Source organism: Ammodytes marinus (genome assembly GCF_949987685.1).
Source record: "Ammodytes marinus genome assembly, chromosome: 19".
Classification (NCBI taxonomy): domain Eukaryota; kingdom Metazoa; phylum Chordata; class Actinopteri; order Uranoscopiformes; family Ammodytidae; genus Ammodytes; species Ammodytes marinus.
The window spans coordinates 17,215,400-17,236,801 of record NC_137223.1 but is presented as its reverse complement, the minus strand read 5'-3'; the positions used below and the strand labels follow the sequence as shown (position 1 = coordinate 17,236,801).

The window sequence follows — 21,402 nt, the reverse complement described above, 5'->3', positions numbered from 1 at the left end:
ATGCTAAATGCACTTTTTAAATGTGTTCCAACATATCCATGCGTCCACGGTGTGCCTAGAGACTGCCAAAATATCAAAAAAAATAACAATCTCTCCCTTTCTCACTCTCCCCTTTTCTGAAACCCCCACCCCTCCCCCCAAAAACACTCCAGTCAGAATTATCCCCTTTTCTGACCTCACAAACCGTAAAGCCAGAAGCTTCCACTGTGCAGCCCACACCCCTATTTCTTATTGGTCCACGGCCCTGACAGACAGAGGGCGAGGCGTATCTGGCTTCGCTTCAGGACAGGGGGCGGGGGGAGCTCAAAGATTGTATATTTACGAGGGGACCTGCAACTCTTTTTTAAAAAATAGGCCATTGTGAGATTAGCTGAACATCAGCATAGTACAATAAATTATCTGAAAGTTTTTTTCAGCAAACAATTAAAGAAAAACGTATTAGGGACCACTAAGACCATATAATATGGTGTATAATAGAACCGAAAAGTGTATAATATGGGAGCTTTAAGAATCATCTCGAAATAGGCAACATTTCTCGACCTTCTGCATTGTTCTGTTTCAACTGATATGGACCTGGATACACACAAACACAAAGCTGTATATAGAATATTGATTCATGCAGTTTAGTCTTGACAGTGACACATTATGTGTTAGCATTTGCCATCATTCATACCAGGTGAATCATAAGAGCTGTTAAGGGGGAATCTCACGTGAATGGCTGTCTCTAATTCATTTGCAGACCTGTCAAGCCACCGAAAGTCACAAGCCTGTCGGGAGACACCGGTGTGTACTTTGTACACAAGCATTAGAAGGTTGTGTATGTATTGTTGACAGCAGGAGGTGGTCTGTTTGCTCGGTGTGGACGTGTGGATGTACATGTGTAAGGGCACGTTTACAGATCCTGCACCAAGACAGAAGCTCCTCCTGTTTGTTCAAAGGCTCTATAGTGTTCTGTAAGTAGCAGCCTAAGAATAACTGATAGCAGGGCTTCTCCTCAGAGGCTAACATGGTTACACAAGCCCTGAGAGCTGTTTCAGATAACCCAATGAGCGAGAAAAGATGAATTGTATTGGATGATTGCAGGCTGGGGGTTTAAAACTGCAGAGCGCATTGCTGTTAAATCAATCATATAATAACCAAAATGCATTACTATCTTCCATGGTGACGATGGTGGCACACTGAATAGGTAAGGGGATGAGTTGTGCTTTGTTTTAGATAGTGAGAGAATGTTTTCATGGATTTTGTTACACCAATTGAACAAAGTGTGCAGCCATTCCAGGCTTAAGTGCAGCATTTAATATAGATTGCTGTCATTTATTTTGCCTGTAAAACTAGATTAAATTATTGAAAACATGTGTGTGAACTGAAGTTCAACCTATGACATAATTAAATAAGCTTACATAATAGAAACTTGTGTCAGAAGTTTACCTTGCGTTGTCAACTACATGTTACACAACTAAATTGTTGAGAAGACTATGTCTGTGTCATGTGTTGATTGTTTTTGGCCTTAAATTACGTTAAACAAACTAAAGATGCTAACTTATTTTGGCTAACTGAACTCTTTACTTAACGTCCTATAAGCCAATACTCTTGAAAGGGGAGTAAGCCATTCTGGGAAATGCTTGTTGTCCAATTCACTTTGTCAAAATCAGTGAATATCTCCATACGATCTGCTACCTATCCGTACTGTGTGTGCTCTTAAAGAAAATCCAGTGTTAATACACAGCCAGAGGCTCAGTAAATGGGCATCTTGCTAGCTATGGTGGGCCCCTTTGTTTACAAACCCTTTGATTAAACTCCAGTTTACAGAGCCTAGGCTATTTATTAACACTCAATTTTCTTTCAGAGCACACAAAGTAAGGATAGGTAACAGATTGTGAGGAGATATTCACTGATTTTAACCAAGTGAATTCGACAACAGGGTTCTCCAGAATCGCTGACTCCACCTTTTAACATAATAATTTATGTAACGTCTCTATTTCCTCCTTTACCTCTCATTTTGTTTTCCATGTTTCTCTCTTGAGATATTTGTCGGCCTCTTTCTGTCTTCATCTCTTATGTGTCTGTCTACCTATGTACATGTCTGCCTATCCGCCTGACATCGTTCTTACTAAACTGATTTCTCTCTCTCTCTTTCTCAGGACCCCAAGATTTTGTCATCATTTGAGACCGTTGGAAAGACGGAGGCGGATTTGGAGGGCTGCATCATCTGCATCTGCAGCGGCACAGACCTCGTAAACCTCAACTTCATGTTCATGGTAGCGGAGAGCCCAGAGACAGCCAGGGTAAATACATGTTTATTTCTATATCGTTTTGATAAAATATGTTTAAATTTGTAGTTGGCAGTGTGTCTTTCCGTATGTCTGCTCAACACACTCATATCTTTACATTGCCATTATCAGTTGTTTTTATACAATTTAATTACATAATGCACCTAACTGGATTTTTGCTCATCTGTGTTAAATGGCACTTTGTACAACTATACTATACAACAGAACTTATATCAGCCCCGAGATGTAATGGAGGCATGTTCTGTATGTTTATGACGGTCAGGCAATGAACAAAGCCGATATAAACTCTGCCTAGCTCTTGGAGAACAACACTTATTTATTTTTACAATCTCACATTTCCACATCACATAAAGACTAAAAGAACACCCCGACAAAGCAAGTAGCCAGGTGATTGGTTCATATGCAAACTCCTACGCAGGGCGAATTGTAGCCTTGGTTCACTGTGATAAATAGACTCATTTATAATGACTCATTTTTCCCTGTCTCACCCAATCTCTATCTCCCTCTGGCCCTCCTGCACTACGGCTTTGGCTGTTATTTTCTCATTCTTTTTTTCTTGCTATTACCTTCTCTCCCACTCATATAGGAAACATCTGAATGACAAACACCTCTCTACCTTTTTAGCTTTCGATCTCTTATACTCACTCAGACAGTTAGACACCCCCTCCTCTGTCTGCCTGTCTCTCTCTCTCTCCCGCTCTCTCTTTTCGGCAGACTTTATTATTGCTGACCCCTGCTGGCAAGCTTCCAAACATTGTACACACATAGCCAAAAATACACATGCATTATAAATATTAAATGTCAGTTTTCTGGAGCTGGATCGATCAGGGTTTAAAGGATGACACTGCTTAGAAATTGCTGCATCACTGGTGGTGTTATGGAAATACTAAGAGGATCCAGCGTACGTAATTCTTCATAGGAGAAGGTCAGAGTTACTATAAAAAGACTAAAACCAATAAAAAATGGTCGCTATCTCAATTATTTCTGACTTTCCTACCCTGTCTGAGGCATTCGTCTATTAGTTCCTAAAAATATTTCAATATAGCGTATTTAAAGATGTTGCTTCGGACAGAAAATGCTCCCAAAATTTTAACTCGCACCCCAAAATGAAAATGCCTGTTATGTGCCACCTCGGATCTGTTACTTGGCACCACAGTGTTGGTGTTTATGCCTCTCCCATGAGGGGTAGTTTTTTGGTGATGGGTGTTTATACATGATGTTTGCGCTCCGGAGAGCTCACTGGCACGGGGCTGCCAATGATATACAGTCCCCTCCAATAGTATTGGAACGGTGAGGCCAATTCCTTTATTTTTGCTGTAGACTGGAAACATTTGGGTTTGACACCAAAAGATGAATATGAGACAATAGATTTCAGCTTTAATTTCCAGGTATTAACATCTGGATCCGATACACAACTTAGAAGATAGCATTTTTTTGTAAAGGAACACCACATTTTTAGGCGAGCAGAAGTATTGGAACAGATAGACTTTAAATAAATTAATGTGAATAAAACGTAATATTTTGTCGCAAATCCTTTGCTTGCAATAACCGCATCAAGCCTGTGACCCATTGACATCACCAAACTTTTGCATTCTTCTTTTGTGATGCTTTTCCAGGCTTTCACGCAGCCTCTTTCAGTTGTTGTTTGTGTTAGGGGGTTACTCTCTTAAGTCTCCTCTTTAGCAGGTAAAATGCATGCTCTATAGGGTTTAAGTCTGGAGATTGACTTGGCCAGTCTATAACCTTCCACTTCTTGCCCCTGATTAACTCCTTTGTTGTGTTTTGGGTCATCAGGGTGTCCGCGGAAGTCTTAAAAGTCTTAAAAAGTCTTAAATTCAAGTATCTAAAATTAAGGCCATAAAAAGTCTTAAATTCATTAAAAATGTGATATGCTGGTCTTAAATCCATTACTCAAAGGTCTTAAATTTGTCGGGGCAGGACTATTCAATGTTAAAAAAAATGTTTCTTCCGCGACTTTCCGAGAAGGAGAGAGAGGCTACTTTAAACGAACTGCTCATATAAAAGTCAGACACTACGCTAGAGGCAGTACGGCCGTGTGTGGCTGTGATCCGCATTTAAACGTAGCGTAGAAGAAGAATGTGTGTCCCCTGCCTCCGAATTTGAAGTCGGTCGCGTGAAAGCAAGAAAGGGGAGAACGACCATGAGAACGACCCAGCGAAATGCATGCCCTGCTATTATAAATTCAGTGAGAGGTGGAGGGTGGACGACAAATATCATGGCTGGCTTTTTTCACCCCGTGACCACCATGGACATATAAAGGGTGACCACACACTGCCGCTTATCCGTAGGTGTGCAACCACCCGCCCGCTGGCGATGTAGGTAGGCTACTGACCCAAACGCAACTCACACAGAAACAAACAGATTTATTGTGTTTAGTAAAAATGTTTATGTATCTATATTTATTAATTAATAGCTGCTCATCAGACGGTCATTCGGGTCGCGTTGCCCACAGAGTGAGACGCGAGTCTCTGCTTCTCTCTCTGTCTGTCGCTTTCTTTCTCTCCACTCTGCCCTCGCTCTCTGACGGCTAGTTAAGAACTATTGCCGATCGTCCCGTCAATCTTAGACAGTAGCCTACATTTCCATCACCATTCGGTACAACCCTAGGCCTAATACCCGCAGTTTATTAACCTGGCTGCCTGTAACAATATGAAGAAAATAAAACATTTCGCAAATTACCGCAAACCTGTATACAGTATGCTATGCCTACTTTACAGTGGCCTATTTCCCGATTTTGAAAGTGCAAAAACATTCACCTATGGAACCAATTTTTAAATAGTTTATGACATAAGTTCTGAGAAATAAAGTTAATGGACTAAGTGTGTTGTTTATTGAATAAGTAGGCTAATTAAAATTTGAAGGACATTCTTCCCTATAAATTACCAGGTTTTTGTATTTCATTCTAATACTGCATGCTGCAGCTAACACATTTTCTTGATTAAACTGTTCTTGTGACTCGATTAATCAGAAAATGTCAATCAATTGATACAGCTCTATAATAGGTTGAAAAGGTGGTAATGATGGGTTTTCACGTTGTCTTTACAGTGATCTTATATTTATTTGATGGTAAATGCGGGGGGACATTGTCTTCATTCAGACTGCTGAACATTTTTTATTTTCTGTAATTAGACAGCAGTTGTTAGCTAAAGTGCATTGAATATTTGATATTCAAACTTAATAAAACTCTACAGAGCATATACTGTAGTGTAGTTTGTTGATTTATGTTGCCAAGGTATTGGTGTTCATTAGAGGTCTTAAGATACAGGTGCAGATACCCTGAGACAGGCTACTTTCTTCCTAGCTTCTGATATAAATGAGTATCACTTTATGTTCAATAAACAGACAAAAAGTAAACTTGAATGAGTCTCATTGAGTGACACACAAGCTATGCTTGGGTTGTAATACAGCTGGACCCCCCAACTATCGCCTATATGTATTGTTTCTTAGGTCTTAAATTTCATTCAAGGTGGTATTAAAAAGGTCTTAAAAAGTCTTAAATTTGACATGCTGAAACCTGCAGATACCCTGGTCATTATCTTGCTGCATGATGGAGGATCTTCCAATCAGTTTGGTTGCATCTTTTCTTAAATTGGCAGACAAAATGTTTCTGTAGACTGAGAGTTAATTTAGCTGTTGCCAACATGTGTTACATCATCAATGAAGATTAATGAGCCCGTCCCAGAAGAAGCCATGCAAGCCCAAGCCATGGCATTGCCTCCACCGTGTTTCACAGATGAGCTTGTATGTTTGGGATCATAAGCAGATCCTTTCTTTCGCCAAACTTTAGCCTTTACCACACTTTGGTAAAGGTGCATCTTGACAACAATTTATTATACTATCTATGACAACAACACAGTAACACATGATGGCAACAGCAAAATGAACTCAGAAGTCTACAGGAACATTTTGGCTGTGTCTTGATTCAGAGACCACGCACTTGGTAGGACGCAGTCTCGTGGTCTATGAAGGCTATAGCCTATGAAGGCCGATTTTAAGGCCGGTTTTAAGGCCAACGAGCCTTGTTAAATGAGACGGTCTCCGCAGGTCTCGGTTTACGAGCATTTCCGGTTTACGTAACAAGCCGTTACCTTGCGTGACGACTTGCCTCTCCTGTGCTGCCTAGCAACCCTGATTGCTGCCAACGGAGACAGCCCTGTCAACGGAGGAAAAAAGAAAAATAAGTTGTCTACCAGACGAAAAGAAAAAAAAGTACAAGAAAAAAAGAAAGGAAGATAAAAGTTAAGAAGATGGAGCAACACGTTGCTGTTTTGTTATTTCTTATTTTATTTTATGCCATCTCTGAAAAAAACGCAATGAATCTTGGGATATGTTGGGCCGCGAAGGATCCATCTGATGCAGCCTTCAAAACCGTGAAACGAAGGCTGCATTTCACGACCGCATATGAGGAGCCTTGCAAGGAGCCTTGCAAACGGGACAGCCTTTGCGCGCCGCTATGACGCAATCGGTCTTCAAATGCAGCCTTCGTAGGCTGCAATACCCATGCAATACCTGAATCAAGACACAGCCTACGTCTGCCAATTTAAAGAAAGATGCAACCAAACTGATTGGAAGATCCTTCATCATGCAGCAAGATAATGATCCAAAAAAACTGCAAAAACAACAAAGGAGTTCATCAGGAGCAAGAAGTGGAAGGTTTTAGACTGGCCAAGTCAATCTCCAGACTTAAACCCTTTAGAGCATGCATTTTACCTGCTAAAAAGGAGACCGAAGGGAGTGAACTGAATTGGGCTGCGGTGAAAGCCTGGAAAAGCATCACAAAAGAAGAATGCAAAAGTTTGGTGATGTCAATGGGTCACAGGCTTGATGCAGTTATTGCAAGCAAAGTATATGCAACAAAATATTACGGTTTATTCACTTTAATTTATTTAAAGTCTATCTGTTCCAATACTTTTGCTTGCCTAAAAATTTGGCTTTCCTTTTCAAAAAATGCTATCTTCTAAGTTGTGTATCGGATCCAGATGTTAATACCTGGAAATTAAAGCTGAAATGTTGATCTTTCCAGTCTACAGCAAAAATAAAGGAATTGGCCTCACCGTTCCAATACTACTGGAGGGGAATGTATGCATGCCACAGCCTTCAGCAGGGAGGCCTCAGGCCTGATGGTTGAAGTGCAAACACAAAAAACCAACACAAACATACGCACACATAGATCTTTTGGTAGATCCAGGTATCTGGCCTCATCCCTGACAATAATTTTTTCTCTCACACACACACACACACACACACACACACACACACACACACACACACGCACACATGTTTGTACGGCTATTCTCTTTTCAGGACACTCATTGACATAATTCATTCCATAACCCTAACCATCAAAACTAATTTCCTCACCCAAACCCTTACACTTACCCTAACTTTAAACTAAACCTAATTCGTACCTGAACCTTAAACCTAGTCATAACCCTCAAACAGCCCTTTAAGTGACTGTCCAAAAGTGAGAGCCAGCCAAAATGTCCTCACTTCCCAAAAATGTCATCGCTTATAAGGTGTTAATCTCAAATTGGTTCTCACAAAAATAGTTGCACAAGTGTGTACACACGCAGTCAAACGTACCATGACACCATCAACACCCCCCAGCATGCAGGTGGCCCTCAGTAGCAGACCTCGGGAGATGACAGTTATTTACATCAACTGACACACACACACACACACACACACACACACACACACACACACACACACACACACACCCATTGGCTGTTGCATGAGTGATCAATGTGGATCTGCTCTCATTGACAACTGACCTCCCATGCGCTAGTCACACTCACACACAGCTTCAACATGACCAAACAGACCACCCTGTCTGTGTGTGTATCTTCACGTGTGTTTGTGTTCTTGATTGTCAAGGCGCTGACCCCCGTGTTGAATTTAGATGCAATAAAATGGTGGTGTTTATTTCCCAAAAGACACTTCAAAACATAGTAGATGTCCTCTTGGCTGCTGTGTTCTGTATGTGTGGGCTTTATTATTATTATTATTATTATTTTTCTTTGTTGGTCAATGTGTTGAGAGTGTGTGTCTTTAACACTTGTGCTTGTTTGTCTGCAGAAGTGGATCGAGGGTTTGAGGTCAGTGATTCACAACTTTAAGGCCAACAACGTCTGTCCAATGACCAGCCTCAAGAAACAGTGAGTGCATTTTTCGGCACGCTCCACCCGTGTCTTGATTATCACGGTGCTGTTCCCTGAACAGTGCTCTGAACAGTTTGAACTTTTTTTAAAAGCGTTTTTCCCTGCGTTTTCATTTCCCTCTCTCGTTTAGTTGGATGAGAATGTGCTTCTTGACCAATGTGAATGGGAAGATTCCTGTGAGAGGGTAAAGTGAATCAATAAATAGTTTTGCCAACCATTGTTTCACCCTGTTTTATTGTAAGTTGGTCTCACTCTGATTTCCTTTTATCCATCCTCTGTCTTATCTCTCTCTCCATTTTCTAGCATTACCCGAACATTTGCATCAGGAAAGACAGAGAAGGGGATTTTTCAGGCTCTGAAGGATCTTGGGCTTCCCAGTGGAAAGGTCAGACAACACTGACTGTACACTTCTATGGTCTGATGGTTCAGACATGCTGCTGTAAACTGTAGATTTATAGCTCTTGTGTTAAACAAATGTACCCGCCTGTTTATCCTCCACAGAACGATGAGATTGAGAATTCAGATTTCACCTTTGACATTTTCTACGCGCTCACACAGAAGATCTGCCCTCGCACAGACATAGAGGAGCTCTTCAAGAACATGTGAGACTCCTTCTGGTTTAAGCAACCTGCCTGCCATCTTCCTTTTTGTAATTGTATATTTACTGATTTTGTACCTCCATAATTAATTATGAATCGTTATAAATCCCCTAAAATAAACAACTTAACCCCCATTGTAATATACCCACCTTCCCCTGCCCTATAAATACAAAAAAATATATCTACTGTAAAACTATTCCCCAAAGTGTGAGCTACTGCATCTTGTTGGAAATAATCAGGACAAACATTTCTGCGCCTGCTGCACTAACTATGTCTGGACAACCTAACCTGCTTCAACAGTTCAACATTTATTATGAGCCATTATTAACATGTTAATACTAAAAGTGTAACATTAAGTGTGACTCCTTTTTTAAAGACTTCTTTCTAATTTTTAACTGACTGACTGTGAGGATGTTTTTATTTAAGAAGCATAACGTTTTTTTTTCCTGATTAATTCCTTTGCAGCAATGGGAACAAAACTGATTATTTAACTGTAGAGCAGTTAGTCAGCTTTCTGAATGAAGTAAGCTATTTATCATTCAATAACTTATCTGTGTATCTTGCTTGCTCGTGCCAATCTCCAACCGTGACCCCCGTCCCACGCTGGGTAGAAGTTGCCCTACAGCCCGGACTGTGGCCATCAACCGTCCCTCATTAACACTCCATTAATGAGTCGGACAAAAGCATGAAACTTCCAGTCAGTCTGCAAGGGCAACTTCAGTTCCCTATTCTGCATTCCCACCCTCATCTCCCTACCGCGCCTTGCCTCCCTGTCTCTGATTGGTGTTGCCATGGCAATGGGAGGGTAGAGGTTTCTATCCTGTTGCTTCCTGCTTGGCCAGTCTTGTTTCTTGCTGTCTGCGTCTGTCTTGTGTGTGGCTGAATACCTGCTTAGTCCCTCCACACTGCGGTCGCATGTGTGCCGCTTCCTCAAGCTCTAGACCTGCTGATGGAGCCCATGCTTTGGTTTCAAGTATTCCCACATGGCTTTGTGAGTGGGCAGTGGCATTATAATGATGTTTTGATGCTGCTGTTTTGCTAGAGTAGAGCTGCCTTGAACCCCCCCCCCCCCCCCCCACCCAACATGTACGAAATCCCTGCTTTTTAAATTTAAACACTGCACCTGTACTTGTGGCTCACACGTCTTGTGAACATCTTTTAGTGTTACATTTATTTTGTTACATGTGTTATCCCAGAGTGCTCTCTGTTAAATAATTGAGCTATTAAAGGCCCTGTCATGTGTGTCAAGCTCTTCTTGTACTATATCCATTTTGTTTGGAAATATGCCCAGACAATTTGTGTGTGGGTCAATCTTTGTGTGTGCGTGTTGTCCCTCAGAACCAGCGTGACCCTAGGTTGAATGAGATCCTCTTCCCATTCTACGACCCTAAGAGAGCCATGCAGATCATCGAGAAATATGAGAGAGATGAAGACCTGAAGAAGAAAAGTAAGATAGAGGCAAGGCAGAGATATGTTAGGGTGTACTGCCATCTGCCTGTGCGTCTGTGAAAGTGCAGTATGTTACATCAGGGTATTGTGTTAAAACATTTCTGTGTCCAGCGCGTCTCATTTACCCTGTTCATACCATCCTGACAAATGAACTGTTCACTGGTAAAGAAACTTACAAACCCAGCATTTATTAGGAAAAGTAAAAAATATTTGCACAAATTTTTTTTAAACTTGATTTTATTTCATAAATCCAATTTGTTTTCATCAGGTCCTATTAGGGTTATAATACAACATTCAGTCTAGAGCAGGGGTGTCCAAACTACGACCCGCGGCTCTCTTAGAAGCAATCTGATGCTGCTGTTTTGAGAATTAACTGCCAACCCTTTTTGTAGCAAAATTATTGAAAGCCCATTAAAATGGAAAGCTGTAATGTAGACAGCTTTTTTTCTTTGATTCTATTATCAAGCATAATTTATTAACATTGAATTGATTCGCTAACTTTAATACACAAAAAGTCATGCAATATATTTCACCTTTAGTGAGTGGCCCGGCCCTTGGTATATTTCAGTATTTCGCCCTAAGTGAAAAAAGTTTGGACACCCCTGGTCATAAGCAATACATGATTTAGGAGGGTAAGTGTAACCACAATTCTGCCACATTGTGTCTTCTCCCATAAGGATGCATGTCCAGTGATGGGTTCTGCAGGTACTTGATGTCAGACGAAAATGCTCCAGTTTTTTTGGACCGGCTAGAGCTGTACCAGGATATGGAACAGCCGATGGGCCACTACTTCATCAGCTCCTCCCACAACACTTACCTGACAGGGCGACAGTTTGGAGGGAAGTCTTCAGTAGAGATGTACCGCCAGGTGCTGCTGTCTGGATGTAGGTACGTGAGTGTGTCATGGTCTGTTAAGATAGTGGAAACACGTGAAGATTTAGACGCACAAAGACCCAATTGCATTTATGCAAAAGCAACCTAGACTTGTGTGTTTACTTTGTTACGGTAAAAGTGTTCTCAATTCTACATGACCATTATATTATGTGCGTGTCATTGGTGAAAACCTGCATGGGCCATCAAGTGAGGTTTGTGTATTTGTTATCCTGTCAGATGTGTGGAGCTTGACTGCTGGGATGGTAAAGGAGAGGATCAGGAGCCCATTATCACTCATGGCAAGGCCATGTGCACAGACATCCTGTTCAAGGTAAACACACACCCTCTTACACAAGCACAGCAGTACAGCACTGTTGTTCACTGCAACAGTTGTTGAGCCTTTTTTCTGTACCTAAGTATTACTGGATAAGGTATGCCTGCCCCCTGGTGTTGAGAGTATGATATCAAATATCACATCTTCTTCCTCCTTCTGTTTTTCATGCTTAATTATTACTCAACTTTTTGTCTTTGTCCTTTGTTTCAACAGGATGTTATCCAAGCCATCAAGGAGACAGCATTTGTCACTTCGGATTACCCTGTTATTTTGTCCTTTGAAAACCATTGCTGGTACATGTACAACTCATAATAAACAAGGGTGTTAATGATAATAATTTTGTTCATTAATATATAATTTTATTAATACAGTACATGGACCCAAAGCATTACATATTGTGTGTGTTCGTATCACCAGTAAACCACAGCAGTACAAAATGGCCAGGTATTGTGAGGAGATCTTTGGTGAATTCCTCCTCAAACAGCCTCTGGACAACTACCCAGTGAGTGATGTTTCTGATTCACTCTCCAAGTTTATTGTATTTGGATCATATTCAACTCTGTTTCCATATTTGATTGTGTTCTCTTTGGCAGATTGAAGCCGGGCGGCCCTTACCATCTCCAATTGACCTCAAACGTAAAATCCTCATCAAAAACAAACGCTTGAAACCGGAAGTTGAACAAAGTATGTACACTGCTGAGCCTGTTGATTGGTTTAATCTCTTTACCTTAGATAATAATGTGTTTAACGTTTCTGTATGTGTGTCTGCCATACAGAACAGCTTGAGGCCTTTAAGAAACACATGGAGGCCGGAGAGACCAACACCCCTGCCATTATTATGGGAGAGGAGATCGAAGAGGAAACAGAGAATGGTCAGCTAAATGAAATGAAAAGATATAGAGAAGGAGTTTTATGCTAACCTGACACCTTCATGAAACGTCTTTTAAACAATCTTGTTCGAGGACAAAAAGATTGGTGAACTCTTATTTTAATCAGTTTTGGTTTGATTTCATAAAGACTACAACGTTTAATAATCATACATTTTCAAAGAGCTGCATCAAGTGCACACTGTAAAAGAATACTGCTAAGTGTCACAGCTTGGTCGAATAAAGAAAATCAAGTTGTGAAAAAGTCACATTTGTAGGAATATTGCTCCAAATGAAATCAGTGTGTGTGTGTGTGTGTGTGTGTGTGTGTGTGTGTGTGTGTGTGTGTGTGTGTGTGTGTGTGTGTGTGTGTGTAGGAGAAAAGGTGGCTGAGGAGAAGGATCTGAATTCAGAGGTTCAAACCCCCAGCATTAAGTCTGAGGCAACCAGTGAGAAAGAGGCCAACGGTGTTTCCCACAGTAACGATATTAGCTTGGGGAAAGCGGAAGAACGCAGCAACAGTATCAAGAAGGTGCGTTGTCACTTGAAGGATTGTTTCGCTTCTGAAATACTTAAAACTTACAAGGTTTTTTTGATGGTTAAATGAATTGGATAATTTTTACTTCATTTCACTTATCATTTAGGAAATTAAGAGCTGACATAGGATGTCAATAGATAAGTTTTAACGGACCATTGCTTATTTTGCCATATTTGTTTCCAGGTGCCTGACGATGAAGTGACAGAGTCAGAAGCCACAGAAGCAACCGATGCCACAGATATCTCCGAAGCATCTGACCAAGAAAATAACAAGAAGGCACGCAGACGACTGCCACTACACGTTCTCTCTCTCTCTCACACACTTAATCTCATGTCTGGGTAAATGCATCAGACCATTCCAGTTGTGGATGTGTGAGAAACATGGGTATTTATTAGGTATGTGTGTTTGTGTCTGTCCTGTGCAGGTTGTGCCGGCCGAGGAAGTGCCGACAGAAGAAGAGAACTCTGAAGAGGCTGCTCTGATAGCTCAGTACACATATGTAGGAGCTACAACCAACATCCACCCATATCTCTCAGCCATGGTCAACTACGCACAGCCCGTCAAGTTCGCCAGTTTTGATCAGGCAGAGGGTGAGCATAAACTTCCTCCTCCTTAGTGCTCTGCAGCTTTTTATTTGGTTGTTGCTGTGCTCCTGCAAGATTACTGTTTATGAATAGATCAAATATAACTACAAATATGTTAAATGAACAGGTCTGACTCTGTCCCTGAAATATTGCTCTGGATACAAGCAAAATGCCATACACACTTTTCTTTCCCCTTTCTCTGCCTTTCAGAAAGGAACATCCACCATAACATGTCATCCTTTAATGAGTCGGTTGGTCTGGGATATCTGAAGACCAATGCTATAGAGTTTGTCAAGTATCCTTTGGGAATCGAATCAAAGTCGTGCTGAATTAATCTGAAAAATACAATTGCCTAAAGGAGACATTGAAGCAAACACACACACATATACATATGTTAGGCTACTTGCCTTTCTCTTTAACTTAATAGACTGAGGTCATCTAAATGAGAGCTAAATAGTGGGTCAGAGCTGATGTTTTTCTGCAATATTTGTTTCCAGTTGGCTGTCGGAAAGAACTGGAGGCCCCTAGAGGCCTTTTGTGTGCCTTTGGACTGTGTGACTTGGCCCGACACACTCACATACACTTGGTCTCTCTCTTTTTCCAACGGGACTGCTTGACCCAAGCTGTTCATACTAAAAATAGTCCTGCCGTCTGTTGGATGCACAAATGCACATACCACACATGTGATGGAACACACATGCTCTCCCTCTCTTTTTAAAATGATTTCCTGAGCGTCAGTGCAGCTACAACAAACGTCAGATGAGCCGTATCTACCCCAAAGGGGGCCGGGTGGAGTCCAGTAATTACATGCCTCAGATCTTCTGGAATGCAGGCTGCCAGATGGTCTCACTCAACTTCCAGACCCCAGGTACCACAGCACACAACATGGGACCTCTGACCTCCCACACATACCCATATCAACCACTCCATATACACTATATACATATTACAGGCACAAATTGACATAGTAATACAAGCAATTGGTTTTTCTGGCTGAACATGGACCCTCCAATCAAGAACTATCTTTCACATTAGTTTAAACACCCAATATCAACATGTCTCAGCAACTCTTTCAAGAAAAGTGTTTATCTGTGCTTCAGCAAATGAGAATGCAAAATGTTGTTTTGAGAAACCATGCTGATGTTTCTGTTCACATGCTTTTATAAAAACAATGTCCACCACATACTAGATCAGACAAGCCCTCACTGAGCCAATCATTGTCCTACATAAACTTCTGTGGTTTGCATTTCATTTTACAGCATCAGGTTATCTTACTCCACTCACCCACTGTTTCAATCAGACTCTCTGTTCATCACACACAAACAGACCCACACACCAATAAAGTGAGTGATGCCTGTTGGAGTACAGCTGCTGCCCCATGGCCAGAGGCGAAATGGGTCAGACCATATGGCCTGCTGGGAGCAAAGCATGTGCGGGGCTGTGGGAGGGAGGGAGAGAGGGATGCTTATGGGAGAACAAGAGGCTCGAAAAATGTAAAAAGCCTCTCTTCTCACAGAAGTTCAACAGAAACAATAACTACTGAACTGAATTGCTTTGTTTAAGATGTTAAGTATGTGGGATAATATGATATCCTGATACCTGTGTGTCTATCATTCTCTCTCTCTCTCAGATCTGGCCATGCAGTTGAACCAGGGAAAGTATGAGTACAACGGCGCGTGTGGGTGAGAACAGATCTTGTCCTTAGCTTGTTTCCAGCCCTTCCCTTCTCCCCAGCTCATCAATTAAAGCATGTCGCATCTCATTAGTGGTTGCTAGCGGTGACCGAAGCTACTGCCCTGGGAGCCAATGAGCGCTTTGGGGAATGGAGTTCTTCTTCGCCCGCTTCCGAAGCTCTCTAGAGTCACCCATCCCTTCCTGTCTGCGTCCCTTGGCTCTAATAGTGTCCCTGAGGGCAGACATTTTACTGCTAATGCTGGAAATCTCATATGTGGAAAGATCAGGGCTTTCGCAGACACCCATCATTACTAATGCCACTCTGCTGAGCCTCCGGTTAACTTTGTTCCTTCTTATTCCCAATAGTTTGTTAGAGAGCTTAATTGAACTGTCTTGGAAGCATTTGATGATTATGGTATTTATTGAATTACATAATTTTGTTTTATAGACTTTGCTGTGTATTTATTTTTGGCATTTGTTTCAGATTTTTGCTGAAGCCTGATTTCATGCGGCGGTCAGACAGGATGTTTGACCCTTTCTCAGAAACGCCGGTGGACGGGGTCATTGCTGCAACATGCAGCGTACAGGTCAGGTCACCCTTCAATCATGTTGTATCTATACCTTTATGTTTAAAGATCCAATCAATCATTACTTTTTAAACATCATTCCTTTGAAAGGTACACCTTTTTAAATAATTCCTAATGTTCTCCTCTTTTTTACCTCAGGTGTTCTCTGGACAGTTCCTTTCAGACAAAAAGATTGGCACATATGTTGAGGTCGACATGTACGGTCTGCCGACGGACACCATCCGGAAGGAGTTCCGCACACGTATGGTGATGAACAATGGACTGAACCCAGCCTACAACGAGGAGCCCTTCGTCTTCAGAAAGGTAGGGAGGAGGGTGGTGACACAGTGAGGTAAAACAAATGCGTGGCACAGATTTGAATGCTACCTTCATTGAGATGAAAGCTTATGGGGTCAGAAGAAAATGCTCTATTATGATGGAGGCTATTCACACAGCAGGGATTGCTGGGGGGGACAAATATAAGGAGTCAGTATCAGGCAAAAGTTTTAAAAAAAAAAGAAAGAAAAGCGAAAGGAATGGGTGACTGAGAAATTATTGCACAATTAATGAAAAATAAAATGGTGAAAAGGGAGCAAAACATTTCAGATATTAAAACATTGAGAGGGAAGTATTACAAACCAAAGCAGAGTGAGACAGAAGAAAGAAGAAGAATGTATCTGGTTTGCCTGTGCTTTGGTTCAAAGAAAGGGAAGAACAGGGGGAAACAAAGGACAGCAAGAAGAAAGGAACAACATGAACAGACAGAGAAACAAACAATTAGGGATGGAGCAAGAGAAAAAAGGGGGATTGAAGGGAAGAGATTAGAGATAGAGAGAAGTGTGTGTGTGTGTGCGTGTGCGTGTGCGTGTGGCAGAGTGCTGCTCTCAGCAGAATGAGGAGTCTCTCAGCCATGACTGTGACTCCAGCTTCCTAACACACACCATAAATCACGGCCTGCCGCAGTGCTGCTCTGCGCACACACACACACACACACACACACACACACACACACACACACACACACACACACACACACACACACACACACACACACACACACACACACACACACACACACACACACACACACACTGCTATCAGAGTGGCATCACAGGCAGAGCTGCTGGCAAGACTCGTTTCTCACATCTATGCACAAATACTCTAAAATACTGCCTCACTTTAGCATAAATGCAAACACAGTGCTGTCAAGATGACTCCAAGCTAACAATACTCACCAGCAGCAGTTTGCAAACAGTTATCAGCAAGGCTACATTTTGGTAATACCCATTCATCTCTAGTAAGTATTCTTCAGGCTCATCTCTTACCTTTCCCCTTCGCCTAGGTATTAATCATCCTCCTCTTGCCGTTCACTTATCTCCATACACATTTCCTGTTAAGACTTGTCCTCTTTTTTTTCAAGGGTCTGAACACGTAAGCTCATCTTCAGACCCACGTTACACACACACACACTCAGTGTTATCAGAGGGGCATCACAGGCAGAGCTGCTGGTAAGACTGATCTATACACACAAATACCCTACAGTCCCCTCCATAAGTATTGGAACAGTGAGGCCAATTCCTTGATTTTTGCTGTAGACTGGAAACATTTGGGTTTGACACCAAAAGATGAATATGAGACAATAGCTCAATATTTCAGCTTTCATTTCCAGGGGCAAGAAGTGGAAGGTTTTAGACTGGCCAAGTCAATCTCCAGACTTAAACCCTATAGAGCATGCATTTTACCTGCTAAAGAGGAGACCGAAGGGAGTAACCCCCCAAAACAAACAGCAACTGAATGAGGCTGCGGTGAAAGCCTGGAAAAGCATCACAAAAGAAGAATGCAAACGTTTTGTGATGTCAATGGGTCACAGGCTTGATGCGGTTATTGCAAGCAAAGTATTTGCGACAAAATATTACGGTTTATTCACTTTAATTTATTTAAAGTCTATCTGTTCCAATACTTTTGCTTGCCTAAAAATGTGGTGTTCCTTTTCAAAAAATGCTATCTTCTCAGTTGTGTATCAGATCCAGATGTGAATACCTGGAAATGAAGGCTGAAATGTTGATCTATTGACTCATATTCATCTTTTGGTGTCAAACCCAAATGTTTCCAGTCTACAGCAAAAATAAAGGAATTGGCCTCACTGTTCCGATACTTATGGAGGGGACTGTACATACAAGACATCCTCAACTGCGTACTAGCTGTGGAGATGGCCCTCCTTTCCCTCCATCACACTGACCGTCCCCTTATAGAGTCCCCTGCAGTTTCATTCTTGACCTTCCCCGTTAATGATGCCATATTTGCTTTAGCTTTAAAAACAAAAATCACTGCAGTGGCTGCAAAATAGTTATCGTTTGCCCATTTTTTACAGAATGACTTATGTAGACTTTCCAGAGTTCCACAGGGCTGATAACCAACTCCTAAATGTGAATTTGATTTTCTGACTCACTTTTTGCCCTCACACCCCTTTGCCTTCCATGTTACTCAACTCATTGTTTTTCTTTTATTCGGGCTCTTCACCCCTCCCTCCCACCATCCATTTCCCTTCACCCCTCCCTCCCAGGTGATCTTACCAGACCTGGCAGTACTGCGCATCGCTGTGTACGACGACAACAACAAGCTGATAGGCCAGCGCATCCTTCCTCTGGACGGCCTGCAGGCCGGCTACCGCCACATCTCACTGAGGAACGAGGGAAACAAGCCTCTGTCGCTGCCCACCATCTTCTGTCAGATTATCCTTAAAACCTACGTGCCTGATGGCTTTGGAGGTGAGCTGGACAAAGGAAAAACACATGTATATACAATGATTACACAAGCGATTTTCTTCAATGTGTAAATTCAGAATTACACATATTTTTCAGACTGACTTTCTTGTTTTACATCTTAGTTTCATTATAACTGATAGTGAAATTGCTTTTGTAGCCTTTAGGAAGAAGGGTTCACTTGCTCTCTGCCTTGGATTGGTTTGAACATTCAGAGTAATGGCACAGCGCAAATGATAATGACACTGGATCTGCAGTAATAGACAGTTTAAAATAGGCAAAGGCATGCACATGAGCAGGACAACTGGAGTTGTCATTAAATAAAGCCAAGGGGCTTGCGCTGAGAAACCATTACTGTAACCATTAGCTTTCTTCTGTAAGATCTGCTGCCAAAATCACTTCCCTGTCAGACACAGAGCACTGTCCTTGGAGCTCAAGATAAATCCTTTCCTTAAGATACAGCTTTATGGAAACAAGATCCTACCAACTTCACTTGAATACTTGATCAGCTTAATGTGGAAGTAGATTATCGTGCAAGAGGAAATGGTCCCTGTGTTTCCTTAGTTTTTTTTATTAACCAGTATTTTGGTAATTACTGGTTAAAAAGCTTGAAATAGTAAGCTTGAGTAGTTTAGAGTCTGCCATAAAGGATGTTTTGACATTTTCTCATTATACACTGGGCATAGCACAATCTCTCAACCCAAAATGTTTTATCTATCAATTTATCTGTTCCTATACTATACTAACAAAGCACTTTGTGTTGTTCAGCAATTGTGGATGCCCTATCAGACCCAAAGAAGTTCTTGACCATTGCAGAAAAGAGAGCTGACCAGATGAAGGCTTTGGGGATTGACACGGTATGTACACAACAATAAACACACACACTCCTTCAGTTTGAGTTATTAGAAAAGCACCATACTAGTTTGAAGAGTTGTAACTGATAGACTAGGTGCAACCGTCATTAAATCACTATGTACACAGACACGTAACCGAGCACCTAATTGAATCATTTCTCTTTTTATACATAGAATGACATAGCAGATGTTCCCAGTGGAAGCTCAAAGAATGACAAAAAGGGAAAGGGTAAGGGGGACACCATGAAGGCCAATGTGACACCGCAGGCCAGTTCAGACATGGCACAGACTTCAAACTCCACCCAAAATAACACGGCAGAAACCAAGAAGGGTATGTACTTTAAACATACACGTTTTAAACACATCTTTAAATTACTGTATAAAGACACACACTTCAACTTTTCTCTGCTGTTTCAGATAATACACTTGTGCCTAATATCAGCATTGACGACTTAAAACAAATGAAGGTTGGTAACTTAACTTCTTACACTTAACACATTAACAGGGCTCCTGCAGCTCGGACTGTAATGCGTTAATGATTATGTAATAATTCATCGTGTAGTAAATGAAAAGTAAAAGGTAGTACCAAGAAAGTGTACCAAGAAAGTATGCCATTATAAGGCATGTGCATACAAGGTTACCAAGGAAACTATGATTATTTAGAAAGCACAAGAGGTGATTTAGTATTTATTATAGTTTGTGCTTAATGATGACCTTGAGAAATTTCACAACGAACGATAAGGTCACAGTATTTTTGCGTGTAACTAAATTCCTTGCACTTTCCTTTAGAGTCTCATTTGTGATGCAGGTAATGTATAAATAAATAGTGTAGTCTGGTAGTGGGCTGACAATAACAGTGCCCCATTCCTTAACATAGGGAATGAGTGAAAGCACACAGCTTGGTCAAAGTTGAACAAAAGTGAACTCTGTTTTGCACCAAAGCAGACAACACATGCTTACATTTGACTGCCATACAGGCTGCATTAAACAGGGTGAATATTCATAGGATGGAAGAGTAATGTGACCATACCTTGAAACTATGATAGTGTTATGATTATTACTGAATTATGAGTTAAAACATAGTTACCTAAGTTTAGTAATATTAATACAAGCACCTAATACAGCATTTCCTAGAACCTTCTCATTGTAGAACTATTTACCATGTACTTGTTTTATAAACACTGTTTGACTGTAATCACCTTTTTGGACCTAGAACGGTTTTATAATTACCTTGTCAAATACTTCATAGACTTCTGAATACACATAGTATCGGATACCATGATTGTTACATCATGCTTATTCGCCTATTATGCTGTCTCTGTCGGCTATGTTCAAACGGCTACTCATAACATGCACAATATAAGTAATAAATGTACTTCTCTCCTGCTACAGACGTACCTTAAATTGATTAAAAAGCAGCAGAAGGAGCTCAACTCTTTAAAGAAGAAACACTCAAAGGTGGGTCATTGTTTTGGTGTCGACCTGTGTGTGTTGTTAATGCAAAGTGGATGTTGCTTAATGTTGGACGGTCATTCATGCCACAGCTTTGATCTTCCACTGACCAATCCTTCTTCACTATATTAACACACATAATCCTTCCATTACAAAACACACACAGATGCAGCCACATAATCAATGTTTTGTAGAAATTAGACTTGAAGTTGTTTTCCTTTCACCAGAGCTTACCATAGAGACCGGGGTGGTTGCTGTCTCATTCATAGTGGCTGATTAATTATCACAGTATTTCGTCCTGTTGCATATAATGTTTATAATATTACCATCATACACCTCTGTTGAGTGAATAAAGAAGACTGCTGGCTCATTACTCAA

General features: G+C 41.2%; 1 protein-coding gene across 1 annotated transcript in view; it reads left to right on the top strand.

Moving 5' to 3' along the window:
- The window catches only part of plcb4b (phospholipase C, beta 4b), a 69,199-nt gene that overhangs the window by 40,805 nt on the left and 6,992 nt on the right, over window positions 1-21,402 (top strand). Inside the window, exons 7-32 of the mRNA XM_080048342.1 lie at window positions 2,142-2,285; window positions 8,391-8,470; window positions 8,604-8,657; window positions 8,777-8,858; window positions 8,975-9,075; window positions 9,538-9,595; window positions 10,411-10,519; window positions 11,199-11,409; window positions 11,632-11,725; window positions 11,942-12,021; window positions 12,146-12,230; window positions 12,322-12,412; window positions 12,505-12,600; window positions 12,972-13,126; window positions 13,316-13,408; window positions 13,557-13,722; window positions 13,927-14,011; window positions 14,460-14,584; window positions 15,347-15,398; window positions 15,875-15,977; window positions 16,116-16,280; window positions 18,520-18,724; window positions 19,487-19,575; window positions 19,747-19,903; window positions 19,990-20,039; window positions 20,965-21,030. Coding sequence (XP_079904468.1) covers window positions 2,142-2,285; window positions 8,391-8,470; window positions 8,604-8,657; window positions 8,777-8,858; window positions 8,975-9,075; window positions 9,538-9,595; window positions 10,411-10,519; window positions 11,199-11,409; window positions 11,632-11,725; window positions 11,942-12,021; window positions 12,146-12,230; window positions 12,322-12,412; window positions 12,505-12,600; window positions 12,972-13,126; window positions 13,316-13,408; window positions 13,557-13,722; window positions 13,927-14,011; window positions 14,460-14,584; window positions 15,347-15,398; window positions 15,875-15,977; window positions 16,116-16,280; window positions 18,520-18,724; window positions 19,487-19,575; window positions 19,747-19,903; window positions 19,990-20,039; window positions 20,965-21,030 — 2,796 coding nt within the window. The remainder of the gene's footprint in view (window positions 1-2,141; window positions 2,286-8,390; window positions 8,471-8,603; window positions 8,658-8,776; window positions 8,859-8,974; window positions 9,076-9,537; window positions 9,596-10,410; window positions 10,520-11,198; window positions 11,410-11,631; window positions 11,726-11,941; window positions 12,022-12,145; window positions 12,231-12,321; window positions 12,413-12,504; window positions 12,601-12,971; window positions 13,127-13,315; window positions 13,409-13,556; window positions 13,723-13,926; window positions 14,012-14,459; window positions 14,585-15,346; window positions 15,399-15,874; window positions 15,978-16,115; window positions 16,281-18,519; window positions 18,725-19,486; window positions 19,576-19,746; window positions 19,904-19,989; window positions 20,040-20,964; window positions 21,031-21,402) is intronic.